The 26,768-nt window shown below is 36.7% G+C and overlaps 1 protein-coding gene across 7 annotated transcripts in view; it reads right to left on the bottom strand.

Annotated features, from left to right (window-relative positions):
• Positions 1 to 26,768, bottom strand: part of mub (poly(rC)-binding protein mub) — a 251,124-nt gene that overhangs the window by 11,845 nt on the left and 212,511 nt on the right. For 4 of the 7 annotated variants that reach the window (XM_074086924.1, XM_074086925.1, XM_074086918.1 and 1 more), the window contains exons 1-8: positions 10,407 to 10,601; positions 9,799 to 10,016; positions 6,186 to 6,242; positions 5,944 to 6,060; positions 3,965 to 4,117; positions 3,427 to 3,534; positions 2,909 to 3,028; positions 638 to 739 (exon numbers count right to left, since the gene is read on the bottom strand). In XM_074086924.1, the coding sequence (XP_073943025.1) occupies positions 638 to 739; positions 2,909 to 3,028; positions 3,427 to 3,534; positions 3,965 to 4,117; positions 5,944 to 6,060; positions 6,186 to 6,242; positions 9,799 to 9,879 (738 nt within the window). In that variant the 5' untranslated portion in view covers positions 9,880 to 10,016; positions 10,407 to 10,601. Of the gene's footprint in view, positions 1 to 637; positions 740 to 2,908; positions 3,029 to 3,426; positions 3,535 to 3,964; positions 4,118 to 5,943; positions 6,061 to 6,185; positions 6,243 to 9,798; positions 10,017 to 10,120; positions 10,289 to 10,406; positions 10,602 to 25,835; positions 25,875 to 26,768 lie in introns of those variants that run through there. The other 3 variants (XM_074086919.1, XM_074086921.1, XM_074086923.1) reach the window with 3 other exon arrangements.

Here is a 26,768-nt window from a genome sequence, read left to right as displayed (position 1 = left end):
ACATAAACTTGAGTACAGGTACTGACTAGCTGAGAGACAGATAACTCGGAGCCTAAACAGAAAAAAAGGGTTAAAATTTGGCATTCATACACCTAAAGTTCATTAGAGATGCACTAAGAAGGGATTTTCGAACGTCCCGCAAAATAAGGAACTAGGCCACTTTTTATAATTACACACCACAGAGGCACAGCTGCGAACATATGGTTGTGTTCTATTGCCATTCGGCTATTTATACCCAGAAAAACCATGCTTAATTGCCAACTATCTAGCAGTATCTAGATACTGCCACTTAAGCTTTAAAACGTAGTTCGTACCCGAGATAGAAACCTAATACAGAGTAATCGGATCCGGTGTTCTAGCAAAAGGGTAAGAAGTCTAACGCGCACACGATCGCAAGCGCATTCACCATTTCTTTATGTCCAACAGTACAAGGTGGTGCGAGAGAAATGATGATTACGCGTTATGCCCACTGTACATATGCCAACTGAGGCACGCGATTATACGTTAAGAGTGAGTACGAATAACGAATAACCACGTCCCTTAGTTGGGCCAACATTGTCTCAGTACAGCGGGCATTGGACAGTGAGGCATCGGGTCCGTTTGGGTCTCTATGAGGTCGGTGCGAGCGTCGACTCACAAGGTGGTGTTCGTGGAGCGGCGGCAGCAAATGATGCGGCGGCAGCGCGCCCACTAAAGGCGGCTTTACCTCGAGCAGAGGGAACACCGGCGCGCACACCGCCTGCGCGCCCCACACAAATCGTTTACCACACATTCAGAGCGGTTCCGCACCACGTCTGATTCGAAACGGATCCGTATCCGTGAAAATACGGACCAGAGTAGTTGTAGAACTACTTGTATGGTAGTTTACGCACCAGACCCAATTTCCGACATCCCATTTCGCAACGACCATTCAGGACCGTATTTTCACGGATTCGGATCATTGTAGTGCGAAACAGCTTAGAAATAGCACTTGGTTTTGGCGTTTGAACTATGAGCTGTCACTTTTGTAAACGGTTAAAATGATATTTGCAATCTCCGATTATAAACGTACGGTTTAATGTAAAATTAAGGTAAGTGAGTTTCAGAAAACTAATTTGACTCCTAGGTTACCACAGAATTTTTTGAAATAAAATTATATACAGTCAAGGGCAAAGATATCGACACGGCCAAAGTTGCAAAAATATGTATACACGGCCTTAATTTGAAGTGCATAAAGTCGTGTATACATATTTTTGTAACTTTGGCCGTGTCGATATCTTTGCCCTTGACTGTAACATGATGTTCTCTGGTGATCCAGAAATCGAATTGGTTGGACTTGACTGTTATTTTGAGGTCACATAATAAAACCGCCCTATGATCCCACCGTTAAATGTATCACCAATAATTTAATGGAAATGTCAGATAAATAAAAGGCGTCATACAACGCCATAGGGTTGCTAAAAAAAAAAAGATTGCAACCAGTTGGTCTGTGTCCATCCCACTAATATAATAAATACGAAGGTTTGTAAGTCTGTTTGTTGCTTCATTTCATCACGCATAAACCGCAGAACCGATTTAGATTAATTTCGGTATACAGACAGTTTGCATCCCGGGTAAGGACATAGAATAGTTTATATCCCGGAAAATTCCATACTTCCCGCGGGATAGTGAAAACCGAATTCTACGCGGACGAAGTCGCGGGTAACGGCTAGTGATTTCATAAGCAAAGGTATGTACGTCATTGACTCACAAAACAGCCGAAAAACATTTTCTGAAATCCAGTGCTAGTACACAAGCTTTGTCTACCTTGCTTCCGTTATGAAAGGTATAAAGCGTGTCCCTTGCTACGACGGCACTTTCGGCAAGAGATAGTCGCTTTTTACACATCATTTTCGGCACATATTAATGTGTTAAGATTGCTTTAGACTAAGAGCTGGCTACCTATTTTTCAGTAATTGAGATACATCATTTACTTTCCAAACAAAGAAGGTACTTATGTTCGAAAAGTTATCAAAAATATATACGGCAGGTACCTGATAGTATGTACTTCTATTAGATTTTGTTTGGCAAACTTGCGGCGTTGTATGTGTAAATTTTTCTCTGTATGTAGGTTAACAACTGTAATTTTTGCTCTCTCTCTCCCCACGTCTTATACTTGGCCCAATTTTTGATTCATTTACACTATAGCTGGAATTAACCGAATTCTACACCTACAGTACATTCTTAAAATTCTTATATATTTCATCTTTCTTTTGTATCCTCAAATAGTTAGCACATATGACCCTTAACACGTTCGGCCCCGGCAACGATCCACTAAGCTCTTACGCTACAAGCAGTCACTTCTATGCCAGTGGCACGTATACGTGTCACAGACGTAATACATTCCGGTGCCAGCGACACGTCTGTGACTTTTTAGTTCAAAATCGTCGTGTCAAAATAATTCGTACCCCCCAAAGGCTGGCATAGCGTAAGGGCTTAGCGGAACGTTGCCGGAGCCGAATGCGATCCACTAAGCTCTTACGCTAGGCATAGCGCATATTCCACAGCAGTCACAAATACGTGTCACTGGCAGTAAGGGTAAGAACTAAAAAGTCACAGACATTGTGCGCTGGGGCCGAACGTGATAAAAAGGTACCGTTTCGGTTCCGATCGTCAAAAACAGAATGAGAGCTGTAGATTCGCTGTAGACTATGAGCATTAGCAGTCACAATAGCAATGAAGGAAAGTTAGTTTTATTTAAGATATCTGTCGAGAAATACTTTAATAATTATTTTAGAATGTTCACACTTTACAGGTTGACATTTGTCATTCTGTTGTTGTTTAGTTTATAAAAATATAACTTATGTAGAGAATTAGAAGGATTGAATTTTAATAATATATGAATATTGGTAAAAATAATGTAAATTTCATCAGATTATAAGTTACTTACATCCTGAGCAGGCACTGCATAGTTTCCTTGGATAGTGTACGCCTGTCCACCGGCTAAGATGACTGGGCCGGCTACGTTTGGCTTTGGTCTGTATGGGATGGTCGCTCCTTTGGGCGGACTCTGAAAGACAATGAAGAGTTAAAATTAAAGAAAACAGCAACGGAGCCTTAGCTAACAGTATGAATATACGTTATAACATAAAATATAGATTCTAGAATCCAGTAACCCAGTCTTACACTGTGTTTGCCGTCGGTTTCTATTCACAACACTCCTATTTTCCATAATTATATTTCATTTTCATACTCCAACTATACTTTTTGATTTGTTGTAATCTCTCTATTTGTCTATCCCTAATTGATCATTCCTATCTACCATTCATAGGTTGACTGGCAGAGATCTCTTCAGGGATAAGTCCGCCTTTGTATTTTGTAATTTTCTGTCTGTAACATCTCTATTTCCTATTTTAACATTAAAGAGTTTTACTACTGCTAGTACTATTTAATGTAATACAAATATACCTCTAGCATTACGCAGCAGATGTGATAAATGCATTGCGTGATCGCATCGCAAGTTCCGCTAATCGTCACAGCTCTTTCAGTCGAGTTTGGCAACATTTCACTCGCCACCTGTAAAATGAAAACAATCAACATTAATTTGACATGCTAATGCTACATGCTCAGGTTCATCGTTAAATTCTCTTTAAATAACCAACCATTGGAAGTGTAGAAGATAATAATTAATTATTTTTATTCCTACTGTGCTTTAGATTTAGAACAAAACCTTGGCGTTAGTCAAAAAAAGTGACAGATAAAGAAAAAACTGCAAGACAAAACAAACACTGACCGCTACCCATATTTCATTGATTGGTTGTAATCAACGGGTTGTACTAAAATCGTAGACTCGTAATCATAAAATTGTTACAATATATTTTTTTGTACTTTAATACATACAAAACTAACTTAGTCAAAATGGGAGCTCCTCCAAGCGGAACATCGTGAATTTTGTGATTTTGCTAATCGATTATCTGATTATTTTTATGCTGACATGGCACAGTACCTGTATGTTGGCTCCTGTCACGTCACGTATCTCCTTGATCTTGGAGCCGCCTTTGCCGATGAGTGAGCCGCACTGGGACGCGGGTACAATGAGGCGTAGTGTGATAGGGGCGCGGGATCCGCCGCCGCCACCTTCATTGAACTGAGAGCACCACTGTAAAAGGGAGAATAACGTGTAATCAAGAGCAATAGTGGCTAACAATATGAAACAATCTACAGCTAATTTCGTCTAAATGATAAGTTTGTTAAACGTTCGTTGATTTGTTTCCGATATTTGGAATAAATCACTTTATGATATTTTTGCGGCCATAAACTTTAATTTCAAATATAATAAACTAAACTAAAATGTTGCTCAGAACATTCCAAATCTGAATAGATAAAATTTACAAAAGCGAGTTATTTGAAAATACGAAACTGTTATTATTAGCTCTTATTACGTGTTGTTTACTTTTTGCACGTATTTAAAAATGCCACCATCATCAACTAGCCTGAACACGTTCACTGCGCGACATACACTTTCCCCAATGACCTCTATGACAATCAAATACCTATGTGCTACTCGCACCCAACTGCTTCTCGCTTCTCGCAATATTATCCAGATCGGTCGTCCATTTTGCGTGAGGTATACCAACATTTCCCCTCTTGGTCAGCACTCCAGAAACCTATGGTCCTTACCATTTGACAAACTACTATGTATGTTATTTTTCAAATTATAGTTAAACTACCAAGATAGATAGAACTTTGATTTGACACTTAGTCAAGTCGTGAAAACAAACTTAGTAGGTTAAACCTTGTTGGAACAATAGTACATTGTGCATTAAGGGGCGTAAGAAGGGGATTACTAACGAGGGTCTATTAGAAGCCCGACGCCGGAGGCGGAGGGCTTTTAATGACTCGAGTTTGTAATCCCCTTACGGCCCGTGATACACACAATGATTTTCATGACATTGCGAGGAAATGCAAAGAAATATTATGTTTTTGTGTCCAACAAAGTAATGGCTACCCGCCAATACAGGGAGCTACTACAAAATTCGGAAATCGAAGTTCCTATCGTACCGTCCGTCTCACTCTCGTATTAAATAATATTAGCGTCAGGAATACGATATGAACTTCGATTTTCGAATTTCGTTTTAGCCCCTCTGATTGTCACTTTGTTCGAGTCGTCTACCATAGATAATGCTAAGAACTGTGTTTAGTTTAGAATTGGAATGGTCTTACGCGGCCACATTGTTCCAACATGCAAAAAAATATTTACTAAAATTATTGCAAAACAATTTGATAAAAATTTAAAATATAAAAATAACAAAGTTTCATGAAGCGTGGCAAATTTTTATGGGGTTAAATTGGGTTATAGCTAAGTTTTAAAGATGTAAATAAAACGTTGGCTGACTTGAAACCTCTTTAGTCTGAAATGACATACCTACTAACTTTTTAAAACTAAAGTCATAACTCCCTTGGGGAGAAAAACTATACGTAAATCCATAGTTCCCGCGGGAACAATTGAAGCCATTGCCCTTTAGTATACAGGCATGGAATAACATCATTGACGAGCAAGTGTGATGAAAAATAGTTTATTATCACAGTAAGTATTGTAAACAAGACAAGTGCATTGATTAGGTAACAACTAATGCAATTCTATCCGCACAGACCTTGAAGGCTCATGCGTGTAAACTAACTTTATCAGTGTTTACTAATTGAAATACAAGAGGTAATTAATTTAAAGCAAACACTGTGTTAGACCTATCAAGTATCGTGTTAAACCGAATTACATTTCATTTGTGCAAGGAAAGTTTTTCAAAAATACAAGAGGTAATTAATTTAAAGCAAACACTGTGTTAACATCATTTATATTATTAAGCCGAATTAATATTTGTGCTAAAAAGAGATTATTAAAGAGTGTTAAGAAGCAAGTTACATAAATGTTTTAAATTATATTATTTTAAGATTCAGATGAGTCAAGAATTACAAAAAAGGACATACCTCTTCAAACTTCTTGCATATGAGTGTGAATGCTTTGAAAATAGCACTTGTGTTGCCAGTGACTGTGACAATGCGTTCTGGACATGATCCATCGGATATGTTGATCTTAGCTCCTGACTGAAAAAATAATAAAATTAATTTATTGGTCCATGTTTTGACATAGCTAGAAGTTTTGATAATGTAGATGTTTCAATATTTTTGATAATTGATGAAAACTTGGTGAAGTAATTATGTTCACTTACTTCTTCTCTAAATCTTTTAACAATTTCTCCCTTTTTCCCAATAATACTGCCAACTTCCTGGAAAAACAGAAATAGAAATGTTATAAATATAATCTTGTTTTCTCCACAATTTGTACCTACTCTGACTACTAAAACAATGAATTATAGGTATTTATATATAGGTAGGTGTTCTATGTCTGATGTGTAAAGATTTGCAAAATTTAATGAAATATTTATTCAAATACAGACTTAAAATATTTATTAGATACTGTCAAAGTAAATCGCCTAATTCTAATTATTATGACGTCCAACACAGTAAAATTGGCAAGTATTGTGCAACAAACACATCCGTAATTGATGCAGACGCAATTAGATTTATAGCATTAAAGTTTTCCTGTGCCAATTATAGCCGCTGCGTCGGACATTTCTTTACAGCAATAATAGCATTGGGATGCATTGCAGCACCAGCCGTCTCGTCAGTTTGTTCGTGGCACAGTGCAGGCTGACTCCTGCAGTATGTGAACAATGCTCTAGGGCTAGGCGTCAATGCACCGTCAGACGACACAAATAGCAAAGCTGATTGATGTCGAAAGTAGAGGGGTGCAAAGAACTCTCCTATTTATAATGACATGTTGTTACGGCGAGCAGTAACAGTCTCGTAACTCGTAATTAAAAACGTTATCAGTAGGCTCGCACTTTATCTTCAACTTCTTCAAGTGTAAACACATGTGTTTAATTAAAACTATAATAACTCATTGTCCTGAGTAAGTTGAGAATTTCTTTTGTTTTTTCTGGTTCCATTTCATATGGGTAATTTATTTCAACTTTAGTTTGGGACATGTGGCTTGTGCACACAGACTGCCGCCATGTGTTTATATTAGACTTAATTAATGTCTATAATTTCACGTCATAAGAAATAGCTAACTATTAAGTATGTTATCTGATATGTCAAGAGTTCTTAATCGTTTTGTATAAAATATGCTGACAAACAGTGTATCATTAATATTCTCTCACATGCACACAAAGACAACAAATAAAGTAAAACATCATTGACATGAGGAAGTGTAAACTGGTGGTTACAACAAGAACATTGAATACGTAGACATAATAAATTTGAAAAAAGATAAAAATCAATAGGTTTCATGAACAGCAAGTGCCAATAGCTGGACATGTGCCAAATGTACTTTGTATTGGATTACAGCCAATTAAAAGCACCTAGATATCCGAGTTAGTTATACTTGTGTCTGTACATCAATACATCTCACATGTCAAAGCAATCTAGCTGCATCTAGGTGCACTAAATCTGTTTAACTGTTGGGCAATGGCGACCGTGCTCTGCTCAGGGTAAAACTCGGTAACCAGCGTTTTCCCAGAGATAAGACCAAGACAATTTTCAGCCCCGAAAACCCCTACATACCAAACTTTCATCAAAATATTGGAATATTTTATATATATATATATATATATATATATATATACAAGAATTGCTTGTTTAAAGTGTTAGATAGATATCCATTCTGCGCTATAAAGCCTTTGTAGTCTAACTAACAGAACTTACTTTTGAGAAACCACTTAAAGACAAGACAATAAATTACTTAGATAGACAGTAGATAACTTTGTCATAGGAAGGCATTATTGTGCCCATCAAAGAAGTCACTGGGACATAATAAAATTGCGAAAGGGTTCTACTGCAAAACAAGCTTATAAACAGTTTAATAAATAAATATCATGGGGGACACTTGACACCAATTGACCTAGTTCCAAACTAAGCTAAGCTTGTACTATGGGTACTAGGCAACGGATAAACATACTTATATAGATAAATATATACTTAAATACATATTAAATATCCAAGACCTGAAACAAACATTTGTATTATTCATACAAATATCTGCCCCAGCCAGGAATCGAACCTGGGACCTCAAGCTTCGTAGTGATATTCTCTAACCACTTGGCCATCCGTTGGTCTATCTATCAATAAGGCTTTGTAAGCTTCATGACATAGACATATAACTACACAACAGCGAGCATTAATAATCACAAAGTGCTGGCTAAATGTCCAATTCTGAATTGTTAACTTACACACTTGTATTTTCAAAATGTTCTATATCAAAAGAGAGACTGCATGAAATGCAAAACACAAAAGCTGGAAATGTGACTCTAAACACAGACCTACAGGCACAGACCTACTGATTTTGTTCTGATCTACATAGAAACAGAATTGAAATCAGGAGGCCAGATTGAAAAATATACCCCACATACCTACAAACCCAGTTCAGCAAGAAAATATAATCAAATCAGTAAGTAATTTATATTATTGCTGATCTAGCCTATTATGCTGGCCTAGTTCTGGCCAACTGGTGCATGATGATGAACCCTGTTTTTGTTCATACAGAACAAAATCAGTTAGTTCTGTGGCCAGCCTAACGATTGCCGTGACTATCAATATAATAGAAGATGACACCTGGGCCCAATTGCATAACAAATAACAAGCAAATAGTATTAATGAATTTCAATACAAAATAGCAATAAAAAATGACAATAAAAACTATTAATATCTGAATTAATGAAAAAGCTAATGTTAAAACAGTTAAATAACCTTGTCACAAATACATACATGAGATTAGTGAAATACTACTTGAGCATTAGCACACTAATTGATTGACATTAATATGAAAGCCTAGGCAGTAAGCAAGCCGGTAGGGGAGGCAAACAGGATCTGGTATAGGGCATACCCACAAGTGCACTCACTAACAAGATTTGTAAGACCAATGTCATATTAGATTACCATACTTTGAAAACATGTACAACTCTTTTGGAAATAATCAAATTAACACAGGTCACATGATACTTATTTTGTTGTAGGAAACTATGATATTCTTATCAACAGAGAAAATAAATCAAGTTAACATACAGGTACAATGTACATAAACAACACATTACAGTAGTATATCAATCCAATTTATAATCTGTAGTAGCATAGACTAGCGTAGAGATGGTGGAAAATTTTATATTAATGCTCACTTGAAAAAGGGATTTTTATTTCATTACCTATAAGTTAAAAAATAGTTATTGCTTTTGTAATTGAATAAATAGTCTTTGGAATTAAATCAAGTATTGTAAATAATAAAATAGACAAAAAAAACTTTGATCTATTCAATTAATAAATTATTCAATTAACTGAACCAATTAATTATTTTGCAATAAGAGACAACCTATCCTATCTAATCACTAAATGTCTGTCAGTCGGGTCAATGGTGTCTTTGTTTACACTTTTTATAAATTGGATTGAAATAAGGTGTTGGGGAAAATCTTGTTGAAATTAGTTTTTGCAAATATTTATAACACAGGGTACCTAGTAACATTGCAAACTGACACTTTATACAGTTAAATATCATAATATTATTTTGTAGGTATGGGCATTGGATACAAGTGCAGTATATAGGAGCTATTGTTAACATTAGACACAACAGGAAAAGGGAAGGTAATAAGTAGCATGCAAAGCAAGGACAATTCAAATTGATTATTTAAGGTGCATTACTACATTGAAACTAATCTTGAAGAAGGTAAAGTAAACACTTCCACAATATTTATAATTCAAATGCCACCTTTTTTAATGAGTGATTTCTCTTACCTTCCCCTGCATAATCAGTCTGATGGTGAGGGTGACTTTTGAGTCCTCCTCATGGAGAGTGGGGGCTTTCTCCAGGTCCATGCTGGAGGAGCTGTCCGTGGTGTCGCGAGGAATATTGGCTGCTTATGGGGCTATGTGCGGGCAGACACAGGGGGCACTCCACTCAATCTAATGGCTGGGACTCTGGGGCTCTTGGCACGCACTGCAGGCAAGGTAAGCTGGAAAACAGGCGTACATCTCAAAAGGGACGTCCAGAGGTGACGAGCGTTCTAAAGGTATGGGAGATGGGCACTCGTCCTTGTTCAAAAGCGAAGCTGATTACCGAGTATTTATTTACAGTGACAGTCGGCAAGCGTAACGGAATGAGGGCGGCGAATGAGGATCAAGACACTATTATAAACTAACTGGTCCCGGGTTGGACCGGATTCTGCGGCTGTAATGCGAAGCGGCGGCGGTGGCGCGCTCCGGCCGCCGGGACCGTTACTTGAACTCGACGACTCGCTCGCGACATAACCTCAGCGTCGCGCCTCATGGCTAGCCGACCGGGTTATCGATCCCGCACTTCCCAAACAAATTCCTTAGACGTAGCGCCGTGACAATTTCCTTACCTCGTATAGGTTTCCACTGCTCAACAATAACATAACAAATCCTAAATCTAATGTATATCACCAAGATGTGTATAAAATCACACTTATCACAATTTTCTTTGTCATTAAAATTATAAAATTAAATAAAATCCGACATAGATGACGACGCGTCGGCTTGAAGCTTGTCTTGTATGTAATGCCTGCCATAAACAGTGTTGCCAACTCCTAAAAGTTCGAGTCGCTAGACTTAAAATCAAGTCGCTAGAAAGTCGCTAAATTAATTCCACCGGCGGGGCTACTACAAAATTCGAATTTCGTATCGTGCCGTCTCTCTCTCACTCTCGTATTAAATTACATTTGCGTCAGCGCAGTGGGTCGGAAAGATACGAAGTTCGAAATCTGCACTTCGTAGAATAGGGCCAGAGCGGCTACTACAAAATTCGAAAATCGAAGTTCGTATCGCACCGTCCTTTTCACTCGCGTATTAAATGACATAAGCGTCAGCGGAACGGCAAGTTCGAGTTTCATTATTTGTTTTAATTTGTAAGTACTCCAAAAGTCGCCAGATAAGTCGCTAAACCATTTTTGTCGCTAAAAATTTTTTTTGGTCGCTAAGTAAGACATAAGCAAGAGTCGCCAGTTCTAGCGACAAAGTTGCTAAATTGGCAGCACTGGCCATAAATTGCAATCAAAGACAATAGATAGAGAAATGTAGCGACTACCGCGCCTCTAGCGGAGAGTAGCACGATTCATTTGACAACTAAAACGCCGTGTCAACGCGGTCGATAAAGGTGGGAACCACATGCAGTCGCTCGACGCTCTTTCCAACAACGTCAAATCTGGTTACGTGACATTTAGCGATACATACAGCTGAAACTGTTGAGCATTATCGCTGGAGAAAAAAAAACCTTCAATTTTGTTACACAGTGTGTTCAACAGTGTTATTTTTTTTTCATTGACTCCCATTTCTTTTATTTGTACCACTGCCACGACTGCCACTAAATGACATTAAGAAATCAGCTTCCAAGACCAAGACTATTCCTGCAAGAAGCCATCTTGTCGCTGCTGCTTGACGCGGCGACTAGACGCTACATTTTTGAGTCGCGGGAAATTCAAAATCACCTTCACGACTATCAAATGGCCTTTATTAAGAAACCTGGTATCTACGGGGGCATCTTAATGTTCACATTAGAGTGCAGTGCATCTTAATGTTTACATTAAAGTATCGGTAATATTTTTTTTTAACAATGCACATCACGTACATATTGTAGAAAACTTATGACATGCATGTAGATAATAATAATAATAATTATTATAAATAAAACTTTAGTTTTTTATTATCTGTTTTATTTTAAGCTTTGGTAGGTTAAAAATACAGGCCATATCTGAACATATTATAGAAAACTTATGATATGCATGTAGATAAAGTTATGTATGCGGCTATACATAGTTAGGCATTGGAACACTCGTGTGATCTTATTGTGAAACTCGCCTTCGGCTCGTTTCATAAAACCACACTCGTACTTTAATGCCTCTCATTATGCACCAGCCACATAAATAACTATTCTGTAATTAGCTTAGTTTTATACTGTATAAATATATATTTTTTTTTTTTTTTTATTTTTTAGACCTTCAAAATGGGGCCACGTGACCAGCAGGGCTACTACGAAACTCGAAACTTGAAGTTCGTATCGTACCGTCCCTCTCGCTCTTGTATTAAATAGCATTTAAGTGTCAGAGAAACCGCACGACACGAACTTCGAGTTTCGAGTTTCGTAGTAGCCTTGCAGATTTATCGCAGCAAACGAGCGACTAGCAACTGCATGTGGGGGCACAGTAAAGCAGTGCACTGCGAAAATCAAAAGAGGCTATTGTATTTTTGAGAGAAAACTTTAGGAAAAAACAATAACCAAACAGTACGACAATAGTTATGTGTGTCACAAGGGAGCAAAACGGTGTACTTACGGCGAGGGCGTACATTGAATCCAGAATGTAGCGAGGATTCTAAAGTAGAATCCTAAGCGTAATGAGGGATTCAAGTGTTAACGCCCAAGATGAAAATAATTTTGCTCCCGAGTGGCTCATACCTACAACTTTTCACACCGAGCATTAAGAAACTTGAAAAAAAAATCTAAATATTGATAAAGAACAACCAGCATAGAAAATGGCGTGGCTTTACAATTATCAACTTCAAAAAATGGCATTTGCAATAAAACACTTAGAAAAGCCTTGAACAGAAAAGTTGCACTTTGCTCCCTCTCGTCAGGGAGGAAAAGTTACTTTTCTGAAGGAGAGGTGTGAAAAAACTCTTAATGAATGTGGCAAAAAATGGAACTAACGCGGCTATCTGGCTGGATTTGGATTCATTGGTTTGAGGTTCACCGTGAATGTCGCTGTTAGTATCTTTTAATCGCGGTTTTTGTTGATATTTGGAGATTAAAGCAAATAATATTTATTTATTTATTATTTAGGGCTTTTGTATATAATTGTCAGAGAATACAGCGATAAGGTACTAAAAAGTAAAATATTTCTGATCATGACTGTAAGAATGAGATTTGCTGACAACTTAACTTGCTGTCTGGTTAATACGTTTTTGTAACTTTTGTTTTCTCTTACGTATGGCACCTAGCCCTCTCATTCTGAGGGGAGGCCTGTGCCCTGCAGTGGGACGTATACAGGCTGGGATGATGATGATGATGATGATGGCACTTAGGTATTGGACTTATTCTTTGGGCGGAACTTTAATTTTATTTCGTGAACATAACATCTGCGCCATTTAAAAGACGTGAGGAGGACATATGGATTTTTCTTTAAAAATGGGTACTATGTGTATGATTTTAATATTTTTTTGGTTTTATTTAACTTTAAAATCAGCTGTAAATATTGCATTTAAATATGCAGATCACGAAATTCCTAGGCATATCGTGAAATGGCGCCATTTCATGAATTGGCTAAAGGACATCCGCCATATCGTAAATTTATCAGTTGAATCTCATGGTAGGTAGGTACAGTCACCAGCACCAATATCTGACACAACAATAAATATCTGATCTGATACGACCCTATTTCTAGGGCCGAAAGGACGTGTCAGATATTTTTTGCACGCTCCGCTGTGGCAGATATTAATGCTGGGGACTGTACAGTGAATGCATGGAAATGAAAATGAAGCAAAATTCGTTCTTCATAGCCCTATAAAATTGATAATGTGCACTGTTCATAATCATAATTTAAGTCTCCCTATTATTCTAGGACTTCGAAATTATTATGGTATTTGTGTCTACCTACTAATTAAAAAGTTTTGAAGGCTTCGAGGCCATAAATATTTTATTTAATTTCCTAGCAAAACCTCAGGTAGGTACCCAAGTTAAATTACCTGCAAAGTTAACTGTAAATAAATTGGATTTATTTATAAACTAAAAGCGTGGCGCCAACGTAAGTAACTCTTGAGTTCGAATATCTTCTTTTTGAACCTTTGCTGAAAGAGTAAAGGTCCCTTACACGGCTTTATTAAAAGTTGGAGTGCTTTGTCCCATGCAAATCGGCTCATCGATTTTATTGTAACCGTGATGAAACGCGGCAAGGAAAGGACTTATGAAGCAAACCGTCACTTTGTACCTACTTCACAATCAGTTTTGAGATTCTTTGGACCGTTGTAACTTGTACCGATGTTTTGCATACTTTTGGCTTTGAAGTAGAGCAAGGATGAAATTGGCATTGTTGATACGCGAATGAATGGTTTAAAATTTTTTTGAAGGCATCAAACCCAAAGTTTGTATTTTATTTTTCTTTGTTAACAAACAAGATACTTTTCATTTAGTTAGTATGAAGAACATTACAATTTAGAATTTTATTCATAGAACTTTAAAGGAGGACTTCCTCAATGTTTCTATCTAGGTACATATATTTGTGCGAACCAAAGATTTTGTGATATAATACCAAAATGCGAATACGAAAGATGAATGGAGTGCCACTGTTGGATTTTTATTTTTAAGCTGTCACCTCTCATAAAACCTGTGATAAATGGAAAGTTAAAGTAACTCAAATAGAGAAGCAATAAAACAATCAAAAAGTTCTTGATTGGATGTTGCCTACGGCTATAAAAACGGTGTTCCTTCACTAATTCTCTCTGGCAGAACACAGGTGGCATTTTACTCTTCCAGCACTGGCAGTAGGCACATAAGTAGACAGTATTTTTTTTAAGATTTTATTTAATTTTATATTACGCGATAACTTCGCCAATTGTGGGCCGAATTTCAAAATTCCTGTTATTGTTCTAAAGGACATACCAAAGACTACATAGGGAGAGGACATACTTCCGACATAGTCCCATTGACACCAAATCAGGCTCATGATGGGATTTTAAAGAAATCGAGGGCAACCCTCGAGTTTTTAAAGCACACCTATAGCGATTTTGGCATTTTTAACACCAATTTAAGTACTTATTTACATTTAGAAAGTATCATTTGGTGAACTGGACCTGATGAAGAAGACCGTAGGTACCGACCGGTACTCCGTTACAAAATAATATAACTATGACGTGTTTGAGGATAATGGAATCGTTGTGCGATGTTACTTTGGCTTCAAATCACTAAAAACAATGAAAAAACAAATTTTAACAAAAAATTTAACCGATTTCAAAAACCTTGAAAATAATTTTCTACTAGTTTGAAGTCGGTGCCTCAGCACGAGCCAGCAGGAGTGATTAAATCCCAACATAATAGAGTGTAGGTGAGGTAGACGACTATAGTCTACTCCTGTTGGCTCGTGCTGAGGCACCGACTTCAAACTAGTTGAAAATTATTTTGAAGGTTTTTGAAGTCGGTTCCATATTTTGTAAAAAAAATATGGTACGGTTTTAAGGTATTAAATATGATGTAAATGTAAATTTTTCTTTCACGCCCGCAAAAACAAACTAACCACTATACTTCAGGCAGGACCTTTGTCTACAGTGGCGCCAACTGGTGAGCGCGAAAACAGTAGCCCTCATTGCAAGCAAGACTGTAACGTCAAACCTCACGATACTGACGCCATCTAGCGATATTTTGCCTATCAATTACCCCTCATTAGCTTTCGATAAAATCGGTTCATCGGCTTGGGAGGAATATGAAGCTACAGTAACACAGACACACGCGCGCACATAGCGAGCGATCAAACTTAAAACGCCTCTTTTTGCCTCGGAGATTAAAAACTAATGTGACTGTAGTTAAAAATAAAACAAGTCATAAACACAGTTAAAAATTGACACGGAGAATTAATGGAAAAAAGTAAAAAACGAGTGGCGATTGTTACGGATGTTAAGTGTTCACTGAAAGACTTCATTTTAAAAGGTTTTTAAAACTCTTTGTTAACTTATTGGCTTCTACTAGCATTCTAATTTAACTTTTCAAAAAATGAATCCTATTTCAAGAATCTTAACTCGGGTTGTGCTTTGATCTCAAATACCTACTAATTTTAAAGTTGAAAATCAAATTATTGTCTCTCCCTTGTCGTAAAACTTATCGTAAAAGTTGGTTTCCGAAAAAAGTTTTAAACACAAGCACACTTTTGTCTAATATTCGCATTTTGAGGAGTTGACGTGTTTGACAACTTCTCTTAAAATTAAATTACATTTGACTTTGTTTTCAGTGAACCTTCTATTGGTGAAATATTTAATAAAGAATTGATTAAATTGCTTTGTGACAGACAAAACATTGGATTTGTTTATTTAATAAATTCCAGGCGTACCTTGTGGAGGTTTTAAGATTTCTTTCCTCCCTGTCAACTATTCGCAGAGCAGAAAGATCATTCGCAATATTTTTTCGCTATAATCTGGTATTGCTGTTCATTCGAGAAGTAAGTAAATAGGTAATAAGAGCAAATCATTAAAAATAATAAGTTTCTTGTATGGGGTATTCGTCTCCATACTACTATGGGAACATTTCCTTAATTTGTAATTAAATAAATTGTTTTATTATTAATTTGTTGTAGCGGCAACAAATACAGTTCTTAAGATAGAGCCATGTGGCAGATAAACGCACAACGAAACGACGGTATAAAAGGGTTGTCCGTCTGTCTCTCTTGGGCATGGAACCCTAAACAAACAGAGAAACTATATCTCGGGATGAATTGTTAATAGGTAGGTAGGTACTTGATATCTACCGAATTTTAAGCTTTGTTATTTTTCTCCCTGCCTCTATTTGGGGTCAGCCCTCTGAATATGTTACTATCATTTGACTCTATTTAAGTGTAAACTAAAACAATTACTTTGTTTAGCTGACCTGATAGCTACGTGTATGCAAGAAATGTGTGTCCATGCAGCTCCTCCACCTCCACACTGTAAGAACACACACAAATCATACAAACCCAACTATCACCACCACACTATTGACGCGTTTCAAACTCAACCAGGGCTCATCTTCAGAGTAACACAACTACACAACCGTTCACCATGCTACGAGATATTAGACATCTATTATTTACAACATAGTGGTATTGGTTTTCTAGGTTTTTTCGCGAAGTAACTTTAGAACGTTCCCGAAATTGTTTACTTACTTACTATTTTTACAAGCTTTTATTTAGTTTCACCTGTCCCGTTGTCTGTGTGTCTGTAGTCAAATCTTGCAAGTAAAATTCGACCAACGTCCCGTAGTCGGATTGACTTGAAATTTGGCATACTTATGTAAATTACGTGACAATACAATACAATAATCTAGTAGTGACATCCTGGTAGTCCAGCCAGGATCGTCTCCGCAGGCCGGAACTCTTCAACGGTTAATAGAATCGACTTGAAATTTGGTATGCAAATGTAGTTTGGGTGACAATGCAAGTACAGTCAACAAAAAGTACAGTCAGCAAAATGAGCTTGTATTAAAAATGATTAATGAAATTATTATGGTTATAAATTGAAAATACAAACTGAAATAAAGATGCACAGAAAAGACAGAAAAATAAGACCATCACTGGGAATCGAACCCAGGTCCTCGTTAATCCGTACCGCGTGCTATACCGCTACACCACTGATGGTTACCAGTTCAGTTTGTATTTTCAATTTAGGTTTTACGGGATGACCGTAAAAGTAAAAATTTGGAATTGAAATAAAAAATACAAAAAGATTCCAAAAAACAAACTTTATTATGGTTATGTTTTTTTGTACAACTGCTGGGTGATTGTATTTTCGGCACATTATATATACCTATGTCATCACCGGAGCTGTGTTTCAGAACTGCCTTGTTATTAGTTTTATTCAGTTTGATCATACAACCCGGCCATTGTGAGCATTTTTACAAGCTTTTCTTTAACTAGCCCTGTTTATTTATTGTTTGTTTGGGTCAAATCTTGGAAGCTAAATTTGACCCACTTCCAGTGGTCCGATTGACTTGAAATTTGGCATACTTATGTAAATCTGGTGACAATACCATAATCTGTTAGTGAAATTTGGTAGACCGGCTAGCATTGTCTCCGCAGAACGGAACTCCTAAACGGTTAATGGCATCTACTTGAAATTTAGCACGGAAATGTAGCTTGGATGACAATGCAAGTACAGTCAGCAAAAAATCTTGTATTATAAATGTAATTCTGAACAAAAACTTGTTGTCTCTGTAACGTTGACAGTGACGCGAATTTTTAACTTCGTAAAATTATACTTCGCTGTAGGTAATTGACCAATTCAAGTGGGTAATGAAAGGAAAAGGTATTTCTGAGGTACAATTAAACCTACGTTTCTTTGAAAGTTTATTGTTGAAGGGCCCTTTGCTTTGGCGTAAACCTTTTGGTGATTTTTCACCTAGCTAATTAAAATACTTTCATAATTTTGCCTGAAGCGAGAAGGGCTATACCTACTGTCACGTGTCTATTGGAATTTTTGACGGACCAAATATCATGGTGGGAAAAAGTATGTTTGTATGTATGTTACAATGTAAATACTTAATAAATAATAATACAAAAGAAAATAACAAAACCAAAAGAGTACAAAGGTGAACTTAAGAATTTAAGATTGATTTTTGGAGTCTTTTTGTATTATTTATTTTAACTCCAAATTTTGTTACTTTTACGGTCATCCCGTAAAACCCATATCGAAAATACAAACTGAACTATGGATGCACAGAAAAACCAGAAAAATGAGACCAGCGCTGGGAATCGAACCCAGGTCCTCGGCATTCCGTGCCACGTGCTATACCACTACACCACCACTGGACAGTGATAATTGATTGCTTAGTAGCGACATCTCTTGTCCGGGTGAGCGGTTGGTTCCGATGAGGTGCTGAAAGTTTCTCGATGAGGGCTAAAGCATAGATGTCGCTAGTGTCGCTGCTTAAGTGACTAAATAAGAAAACAAACAAGCTGAGATATGGTGGTGCATAGGAGAAATTCGTGTCTCTATCACTGTCCAGTGGTGGTGTAGTGGTATAGCACGTGGCACGGAATGCCGAGGACCTGGGTTCGATTCCCAGCGCTGGTCTCATTTTTCTGGTTTTTCTGTGCATCCATATTTCAGTTTGTATTTTCGGTAAAGGTTATTTGTTTATGTATTATAAACAATTAGATCTAACATTGACCATTGATGTTATAAATAAATCATGTGTTTTACATAACCTACCAGACAAATATCTTCACATATTTATAAATCTAATAAAACACACGCGCATTATTCAGTTTATTATTTTATGCGTTACCCCAACTACATCATGACCACTTAAAGGGCTGCTAGTAAATATTTGTGAAGGAAAAATGCGAGGTGTTTTCCAGGTTCTACACTAATGGACTGCTTCACTCCTTGTTTGCGCCGCGGGATCAGAGGCGAAGTGTCGGTAACGACTTTGCTGATATACCTTCCTACACAGCGGAAGAGTGAAGCTTTCTTTTCGCTCATATAATAACTGTCCTGACTGTACCAAGTTTTTTCTAATATGAGCTCTTCAGACGTGCTTTTATGTGCCACCTGAAAGTCGGTGATCGGATGGGTAGCTTCCATTTTAGGTATGTATTTACAGAATAATTTGGCAGAAATGCGCTAGAGGACGCTGCGGTATATTTATCATCATTAACGAATAGATGCGTTTCACAAAGGTATTTTAAAAACCCACTCCGTTTTACTACGTGTTTCACTGCGATATAAGAAGCCATAAAGGAAATGCAAATAGCGACCAAAATCGTCGCAAACAAGTCACGCGCTCGGGTCACAAAAACGTACTTTTTTACTGCTTTTTACCTTTTGATATGGCAAAGTAAGACAATGGCAGGTGTGATAGAATTTTAGAACAAGTGTAATAAAGTGAAATAAATAAAAAAAGTTGTTGAAGTACGACGTTCAAAAGCCGTAAAATTTATACGACCATTTGCATGTAGGCCGGACACTTCGGGATTTCACAGCCCCTTTACGGAATTAAATCTTCCTCAATTTTATTGCCCCTTTTGTTTTAAATCGACCCCGACTATCTGAATTTATTTTTTAAATATTTGCTGTGAGAATCCACGGGTGATTTTTTTTCATTGTATTCACCCCGCTGTGGTGGCCTAGTGGTTTGTGACCTATCGCCTCTCAAGCAGAGGGTCATGGGTTCGAACCCCGGCTCGCACCTCTGAGTTTTTCGAAATTCATGAGCGGAATTACATTTGAAATTTACCACGAGCTTTGCGGTGAAGGAAAACATCGCGAGGAAACCTGCACAAACCTGCGAAGCGATTCAATGGTGCGTGCGAAGTTCCCAATCCGCACTGGGCCCGCGTGGGTCCTATGGCCCAAGCCCTCTTGTTCTGAGAGGAGGCCTGTGCCCAGCAGTGGGACGTATATAGGCTGGGATTATTATTATTATTATTATTAGGTATCAATTACGATTCCGCCCCGAGATTTATACAAACATTCTCATTTATTTTGTCTTCCTAATATAATTCAATAGCAGTAATTCGAACCCTCAAGTGCCGCGTCAAAATTGGTGGTTACGACATGAAAGATAATGTATCGCGGGCATATCGCGGGTGAGCACATAATCCCGACACGGTCACCGTGAACAATTCATTCATCACGCCGAAAGCCCCAAACATGTGACGCCGTCAGCCCCAAGTGTCATTGGGGTATTAATTTCCCGAATCACCCCCGCAAAATACAGGCGGAATTTTTGGGGCACTTTTAGTGTTGCCGTCTTTAGAACCGCTTCACCGTTTTGCATTGTTAATGGAATGGGAATTTTCACGTCTAATAATCCCGTAAATTGACGTTCATCCTTTAAAATTATGTGGCTAATTCTACGGGTAATACGGTTCCGCAGCGAGGGAAGACGGAAGCGCTCCGTTTGACAAGGGTTTGATTTCCGTTTAAATCAAAATTTTCTACCATACTATACTTCTGTAGGTATACTTCTGGTAAATTCTATGTTTGTCGTAGGTATTTTATTAGAATAAGATAAATAGAAGTGAATTCTGGTGTTGCAGATGTCTATGGGCGACGATAATCGCTTACCATCAGGCGATCCGTTTGCTCGTTTACCCCTATTCCATAAAAAAAAGAAACGGCTTCACTGAATATCACATGAAATTACAAACATTTATCAAAGAGTAATAATAATAATAATAATCATCTATTTGCTTAAAACATTAGACATAAATTATACAACAAAGAAATATCTGGGCGGTCCTCAAACTAGGCTGAGCCTGTATCTTGAGAACCTGGAGACAAAGAAATATCTGGCGGTCCAACAAAGAAACAGAGTGATGAAACAAACCCTTATATTCAGAAAACTAAAATTAATATTCATAAGTTTATCTTAATATGACATTAAAATTCATTAAAAATACAAAAAATAAATTACAATTACGATAAAATAAAAATAAATTTTGCTGTTGCTGAAAATAGTGCCCAACTACAAAAATGATCCTAGAAATGGAGAAAACTTTCTATCTTTACGGACTTAAAATAAATACTGCAAAAACTAAGACGCTTCTCGTTTCTATATAAACACTCATCACAACACATCCCAATCACGCTAAACAACAGTACAATAGAACCGATCCCAAAATTTAAACATTTGGGTACTTAGTTTGATTACCAATGACTCCAGATGTATTCCAGACAAAGAATAGCTATGGCTAAAAGAGCTTTCAATAACAAAAAGCATCTACTCAAAGTCAAACTATCCATAAAAGCTAAAAAACGTCTTATGAAAGTGTACATCTGGAGCATTGCATTTTATGGAAGTGAGACGTGGACAATGACTCAAAGAGACAGAGAAAGGCTAGAATAGAAGCCTTTGAGATGTGGTGTTGGAGTAGAATGGAAAGGATTAGCTGCACAGAACGGAAAACCAACGAATAAGTTCTTACCATGGTCAAAGAAAAAAGAATGTTCCTGGAGACCATAAATTGCCGAAGGGGAAACATGATACGACGATATTACTTTACTTGCCTGAATTTTATTTGCCCGAATTTCATGTGCTTTATTCAACCGCCATAATATTGTTTCTTATAAGTAAATTCATTTTCACTACTCATTGTTTACCATATTAATCAAATGACAATATTAATTTTAATAATTTCATTTTTCATAATCATTGTAAGCCATAAGTATCGCATGCCATAATATCATTTGCCATCCATGTAAATGGTGAGTATCGACCTATATACATACTCATAAATCCCATACGTCAAACAAGTATTTCAATTAGGTAAATTTTAAACATAGATTAGGTTAGGTTAGAATTGCGACATTTGATTTGTGCGAGCGAGCGAAGCGAGCGAGCAAGACGGTTCGGAGCAGAAGCGACACGGATAGGTTAGGTTCAGAAGGCTAAGGCAGGAGCGTAGCTCCCGCCTTAGCCTTCGATGTTAGGTATTTTTTTTATAGCTGCCCGGATCATAAAAATAATAGATAGATTAGTACTTAAAGAAAAAAGCAATTTTAATCAATCATAATCAAAATAAACACTATTTAGTATGGCGTTTGAATATTCTATTAAATAATATTATTGCACTTAATAATATGGAAAACAATACGTATTGCATTCGTATCATTATGGCTAATTTTCGGGAAAATAAGAATGTATCAAATACATTTTCCAGTAAACGAAACATTCGGGCAAATGAAGTTTCGGCTTGTACTATTACTTATTCTGTGGTTTCGGGCATATGAACTACGGGCAAATGAAATTATGGCATATAACTTTCGGTCAAACAATAGATAATCATGATACGACATTTGATACGACACGACAATTTCTTTTTTAACCTACTGGAAGGCAAAATAGAAGGAAAACGAGGTAGAGGAAAACCAAGATTGACCTATTTTAACCAGGTGAAGGAAAGGGCGGGTGTCTTGTATCAAGAAGTCAAACAGCTGGCGAAAGACCGTGCGAAGTGGCGATTACTCCATAGACAAGAGCATAGCTCGTAAATTTAAGAAGACGATAAAATAATAAAAATATGTATAATTGTGGTGTTTTTCAAAGTACCGTTAATGATCATAAGCGTCAAGCCTAAACGTAAATTAATTACATTACACGGTTATACAAAAACATTTCCTATATTGTGGAAACAAGGTCTTTGTCTCAAAATGAAGAGGGTATAGTTTATAGGCTGCCCCATCATAAAAACGTAATTACGAAATGAATATTTTAAAGAGAGGGTTCCCCTTTATGTAGTCGTTCAAATCTGTGGCAATTATAGCTTTTGAAGCCGTGTGTGTATCCGGAACCAAATATCCGGAACATCATAGATAATTCTCGCATCCACATCCATTTCCATGTTCCGTGATTTCAGAGGTTTCCGTTGTAAACGGAAACTCTTTAAACTGAATAGTTAACTGAATAATATGACTGTGACTGTCCGTATGTTAGAGCTATAGTAAAATTGTTTTAAATCAGATCAGACTCAATATTAAAAAGCAACGTCAAAACGTATTGAACCAAATTGATTTTAATTCTTTAGATAAAAAAGGACGCACTTCGATTTTCAGAGTAATGCTTGTACTATTACTTATTCTGTGGTAATGCGATGGCTTTCATTGGTTTTCGTTCGGCTCAAAAGGGGAAACGTTGAATCGAACATTAAAAATACAAATCTGAAAGTTGTAAGTTTTTTATTTAAACTGAAAGGCGATTATAATTCGTAGAAATATGATGTTGATAATAATAGAAGTGTTCAGAAAAACTCCACAGATAACAGCGAATTAAAAAACAAAGATACACAATACACTGTAGTGTAGGGCTACTACGAAACTCGCAAATCGAAGTTCGTATCGCATCGTCCCTTTCACTCGCTTATTAATTGACATAAACGTTAGCGGGCCGGCAACATACGAATTTCGAGTTTTGCACTTCGTGGTATAGGGCCTGGGTTTAAAATTGACCCTACTATAATGATGTGACTTGAACTAACGTAAGTAACTCCATAACCATATTTTTTTATAAATTTCTTCTCAGAAAATATCAAAACTGAAAGTGCAATAAGCTACATAATAATTAAAGTTAAAACTAAGTTATTACTTTCGTAATAAAAATTGGTAAGTACCGAATAACAGATGATAAATGGACCCTCTCGAACACTTTAATCACAGTCATTAGCTCAAACCGACCCAGGTGTTTGGGGACTTTAATTTGAAACTCTCGAAACATGCTTGTTTCTAATTTCTAATGTGTCTATGGATTCCGGTTCCTAAGGTAATTATGTGTTGATTTATTGTTTTATTATTGGTCAAAAGGTATAAAAGACATACAACGCAAAAATATTGTATAAGTTTGAAGCTTTAGTCTGACAGGCTGTTTGATTGTCTGTAGATAGTTACAGGATTTTTTATGACCAGTCCGGAGAGAGAGTTTATTTATATATACGAGTATAATCTATTTATTTCAAACACACGTCCATAGATGATTAATAATATTAAATCTTACAACTATGTTAGTTGTCTTCTTTTCTCTTCTTCTCAGCATATATTTGTCCACTGCTGGACATATGCCTATATATTCTATGGATTTCCATGTTGACCTAGATGCAGCGAATCTGGTCCAGGTTGGTCCTGCTGTCTTACGGATATCATCCGTCCATCTAGCAGGTGGTCTTCCTACGTTTCGGCTGCCAGTTCGGGGTCTCCAGTGTAGCGTTTTCTGGCTCCATCTATCACCCCCCGCGCGACAGACGTGACCAGCCATTGCGATTTAATGTTAGCTGTGTAACTTTTGCCGATAAGTTTGAGATTTCTTATTTTACGTAATTGTCTTTACCCCCAACTCTTATCTAATGTTCTATAGTTTCTTCATACAAGCCATACCACAAACACGCGGTTACGAGTGATATATTATTATGTAGTTTACGTATTATGTAAAATATTGTGTAACGGACTATTTGCATCGGCACTATAAGTTATTATAATCCCTTAAGTAACTTACCTACATTCATATTTTGTCAGTGACGTGGGTCTCGAAGCAGTAGATATCATTTTCCATTTGTCACTCGTATTAAATGTATACGTTTGGGCTATATTCCCTTTCTGTTGTGTTGTTTATCTTGTCTGATATCGTAAATATTGGAATGGAAGGTAAATCGTATAATGCTCAGCGTATTACTATTTAAGGGCTATTCTGTACAGTTACGCGAAAAAATATTTCTTTGACTGTGCCATTCATCTTTGTATGTATACATCACACCTGATCTTTGATGTTCACCGCCCTCTTTTCCCTAAGTATTATGCTAAATATAAAATAGAGTATGTAATATAGAGCGACTTACTACTACAAATTGTACATGAGACCGCTCAATTTTTATAACAATGCTCACTTACGTAGAAAGATAGTTATCATGAAATTATACCGGAGAGGTGAAGGTGTATCAAAGATATATTATATTATTATGAACACTTTCGTACCTAAGTCCTTTCTGATGGGTATAAGGTAGGCTTGATTATATATATAGGGTGAAGCCAGACAGACAAGCCTAATTTTTTGAGTTGTAAGTTGCATTTTTACGGTCGCGTAATTTTTGTTCTATACAATGTGTACGACTTATTTGGCCATGTGGCACATACTGGACTTTTGTATAAAACCAAAAAGTAGCATAAATTAAGTATGCGACAGAAATTACGCGACTCACAACTCAAAAAATTACGCTCGTCTGGCTTCACCCTAAGGCTTTGGCATTCAACATGTGGTCGTGAAGCGACAGTGTGGTTCTAGTTTACAAGCTCAAACTCTTTATTGCGTTAAATGTTGTGATGAAGATCTTAAAAGTATGAAAGTTCAACATCTACCCTGTTAGGGCACAGCAATGCAAATTTTACATTATTTTAAAATTAAGTAAATTATTGACCTTTGAATGCTTGATTTGATAAAATTATTCATGGAATCATAGTAGTAACATATTTTTTGACCCTTCACTACTCCAATATATATTGTATACACTGGTAAATATAAATAAATAAATAAAGAGATAAATTTACAGCGTAAAAAATATATTTTTCTACAAAAAAGAAAACGAGCGAACATTACTTACATTTTAAAGTTCGTATCACGAATATATTGGCTCCAGTATCTGAAAAGAAAAGAAAACCTTTAAAACGTCAAACACAACTAAACATCCCGGTCTACTTTTAAGTGGCAAAACTGTACCAGTAATTTTTGTAGGTATTCAGAATTTGAAGATCCAATTACGTAAGTATTTATAAGAGTCCTTTTAATGGAAAAAGGGCAAATTTTGCTTCCTAAGGGCAAAGGGGAGGCGATACAGAGTACTTTGTTGGTTGAGATCGTGAGCATCAACATTAACGGCGCAAGGATCATGTTATACTATTAAATACAAGCGCACCTTTCAAGCAAAAGATATTTACATAAACAGAGGGGAACAAGACGAAGCAATTATTTAAGAATACTGTTCCAAGACTTTTAAATTAGTTGGATACGAGTGACAATCAATATTGCCGCGCTTTTCATCAATGTGTTTTTGGTTTTTGGCAAATGTGGGCAATTTTACTAAGAAATAAATTCCTTCAAAGTTTTTAGTAACAAAAAAAACTTGTCGATATATCACTTCTGCTTCAAATGGTATAAATATATTTAAGAAATATATAGATGGTATAAAAGTGTTTTTTTTTATCAACAGAAAGACAGATACCAACAGCCTTAAGAAGGCAGTAGACGGAGTGTTTTAAAATTATACTGACGTCAAAAAAAACAAGAAGTCTTATTAATATTTATAGCTCAATATTGTCGAACTTTTCCTCCCAGCTTGTGCGTGGAGCGCCAAAGCTTCCTCCCACCGGAAAGTGGAATATAATGGAGTGGAATGTTATTATTTACTATTGTCAATAGCTTATTGTAATTGTCATGGATTAAATTAATGTTTGTATTAATGATTAAATTAATGATATGTTTTCTTCAATGAATTTTTAATTTTATTACTGTTAAATTAGTATTTTTAATGACATTT

This window comes from Choristoneura fumiferana, chromosome 4 (assembly GCF_025370935.1).
Source record: "Choristoneura fumiferana chromosome 4, NRCan_CFum_1, whole genome shotgun sequence".
Taxonomy (NCBI): Eukaryota; Metazoa; Arthropoda; class Insecta; order Lepidoptera; family Tortricidae; genus Choristoneura; species Choristoneura fumiferana.
Note: the sequence above shows the minus strand (reverse complement) of the source record. Positions and strands in the feature narration are given on the sequence as shown.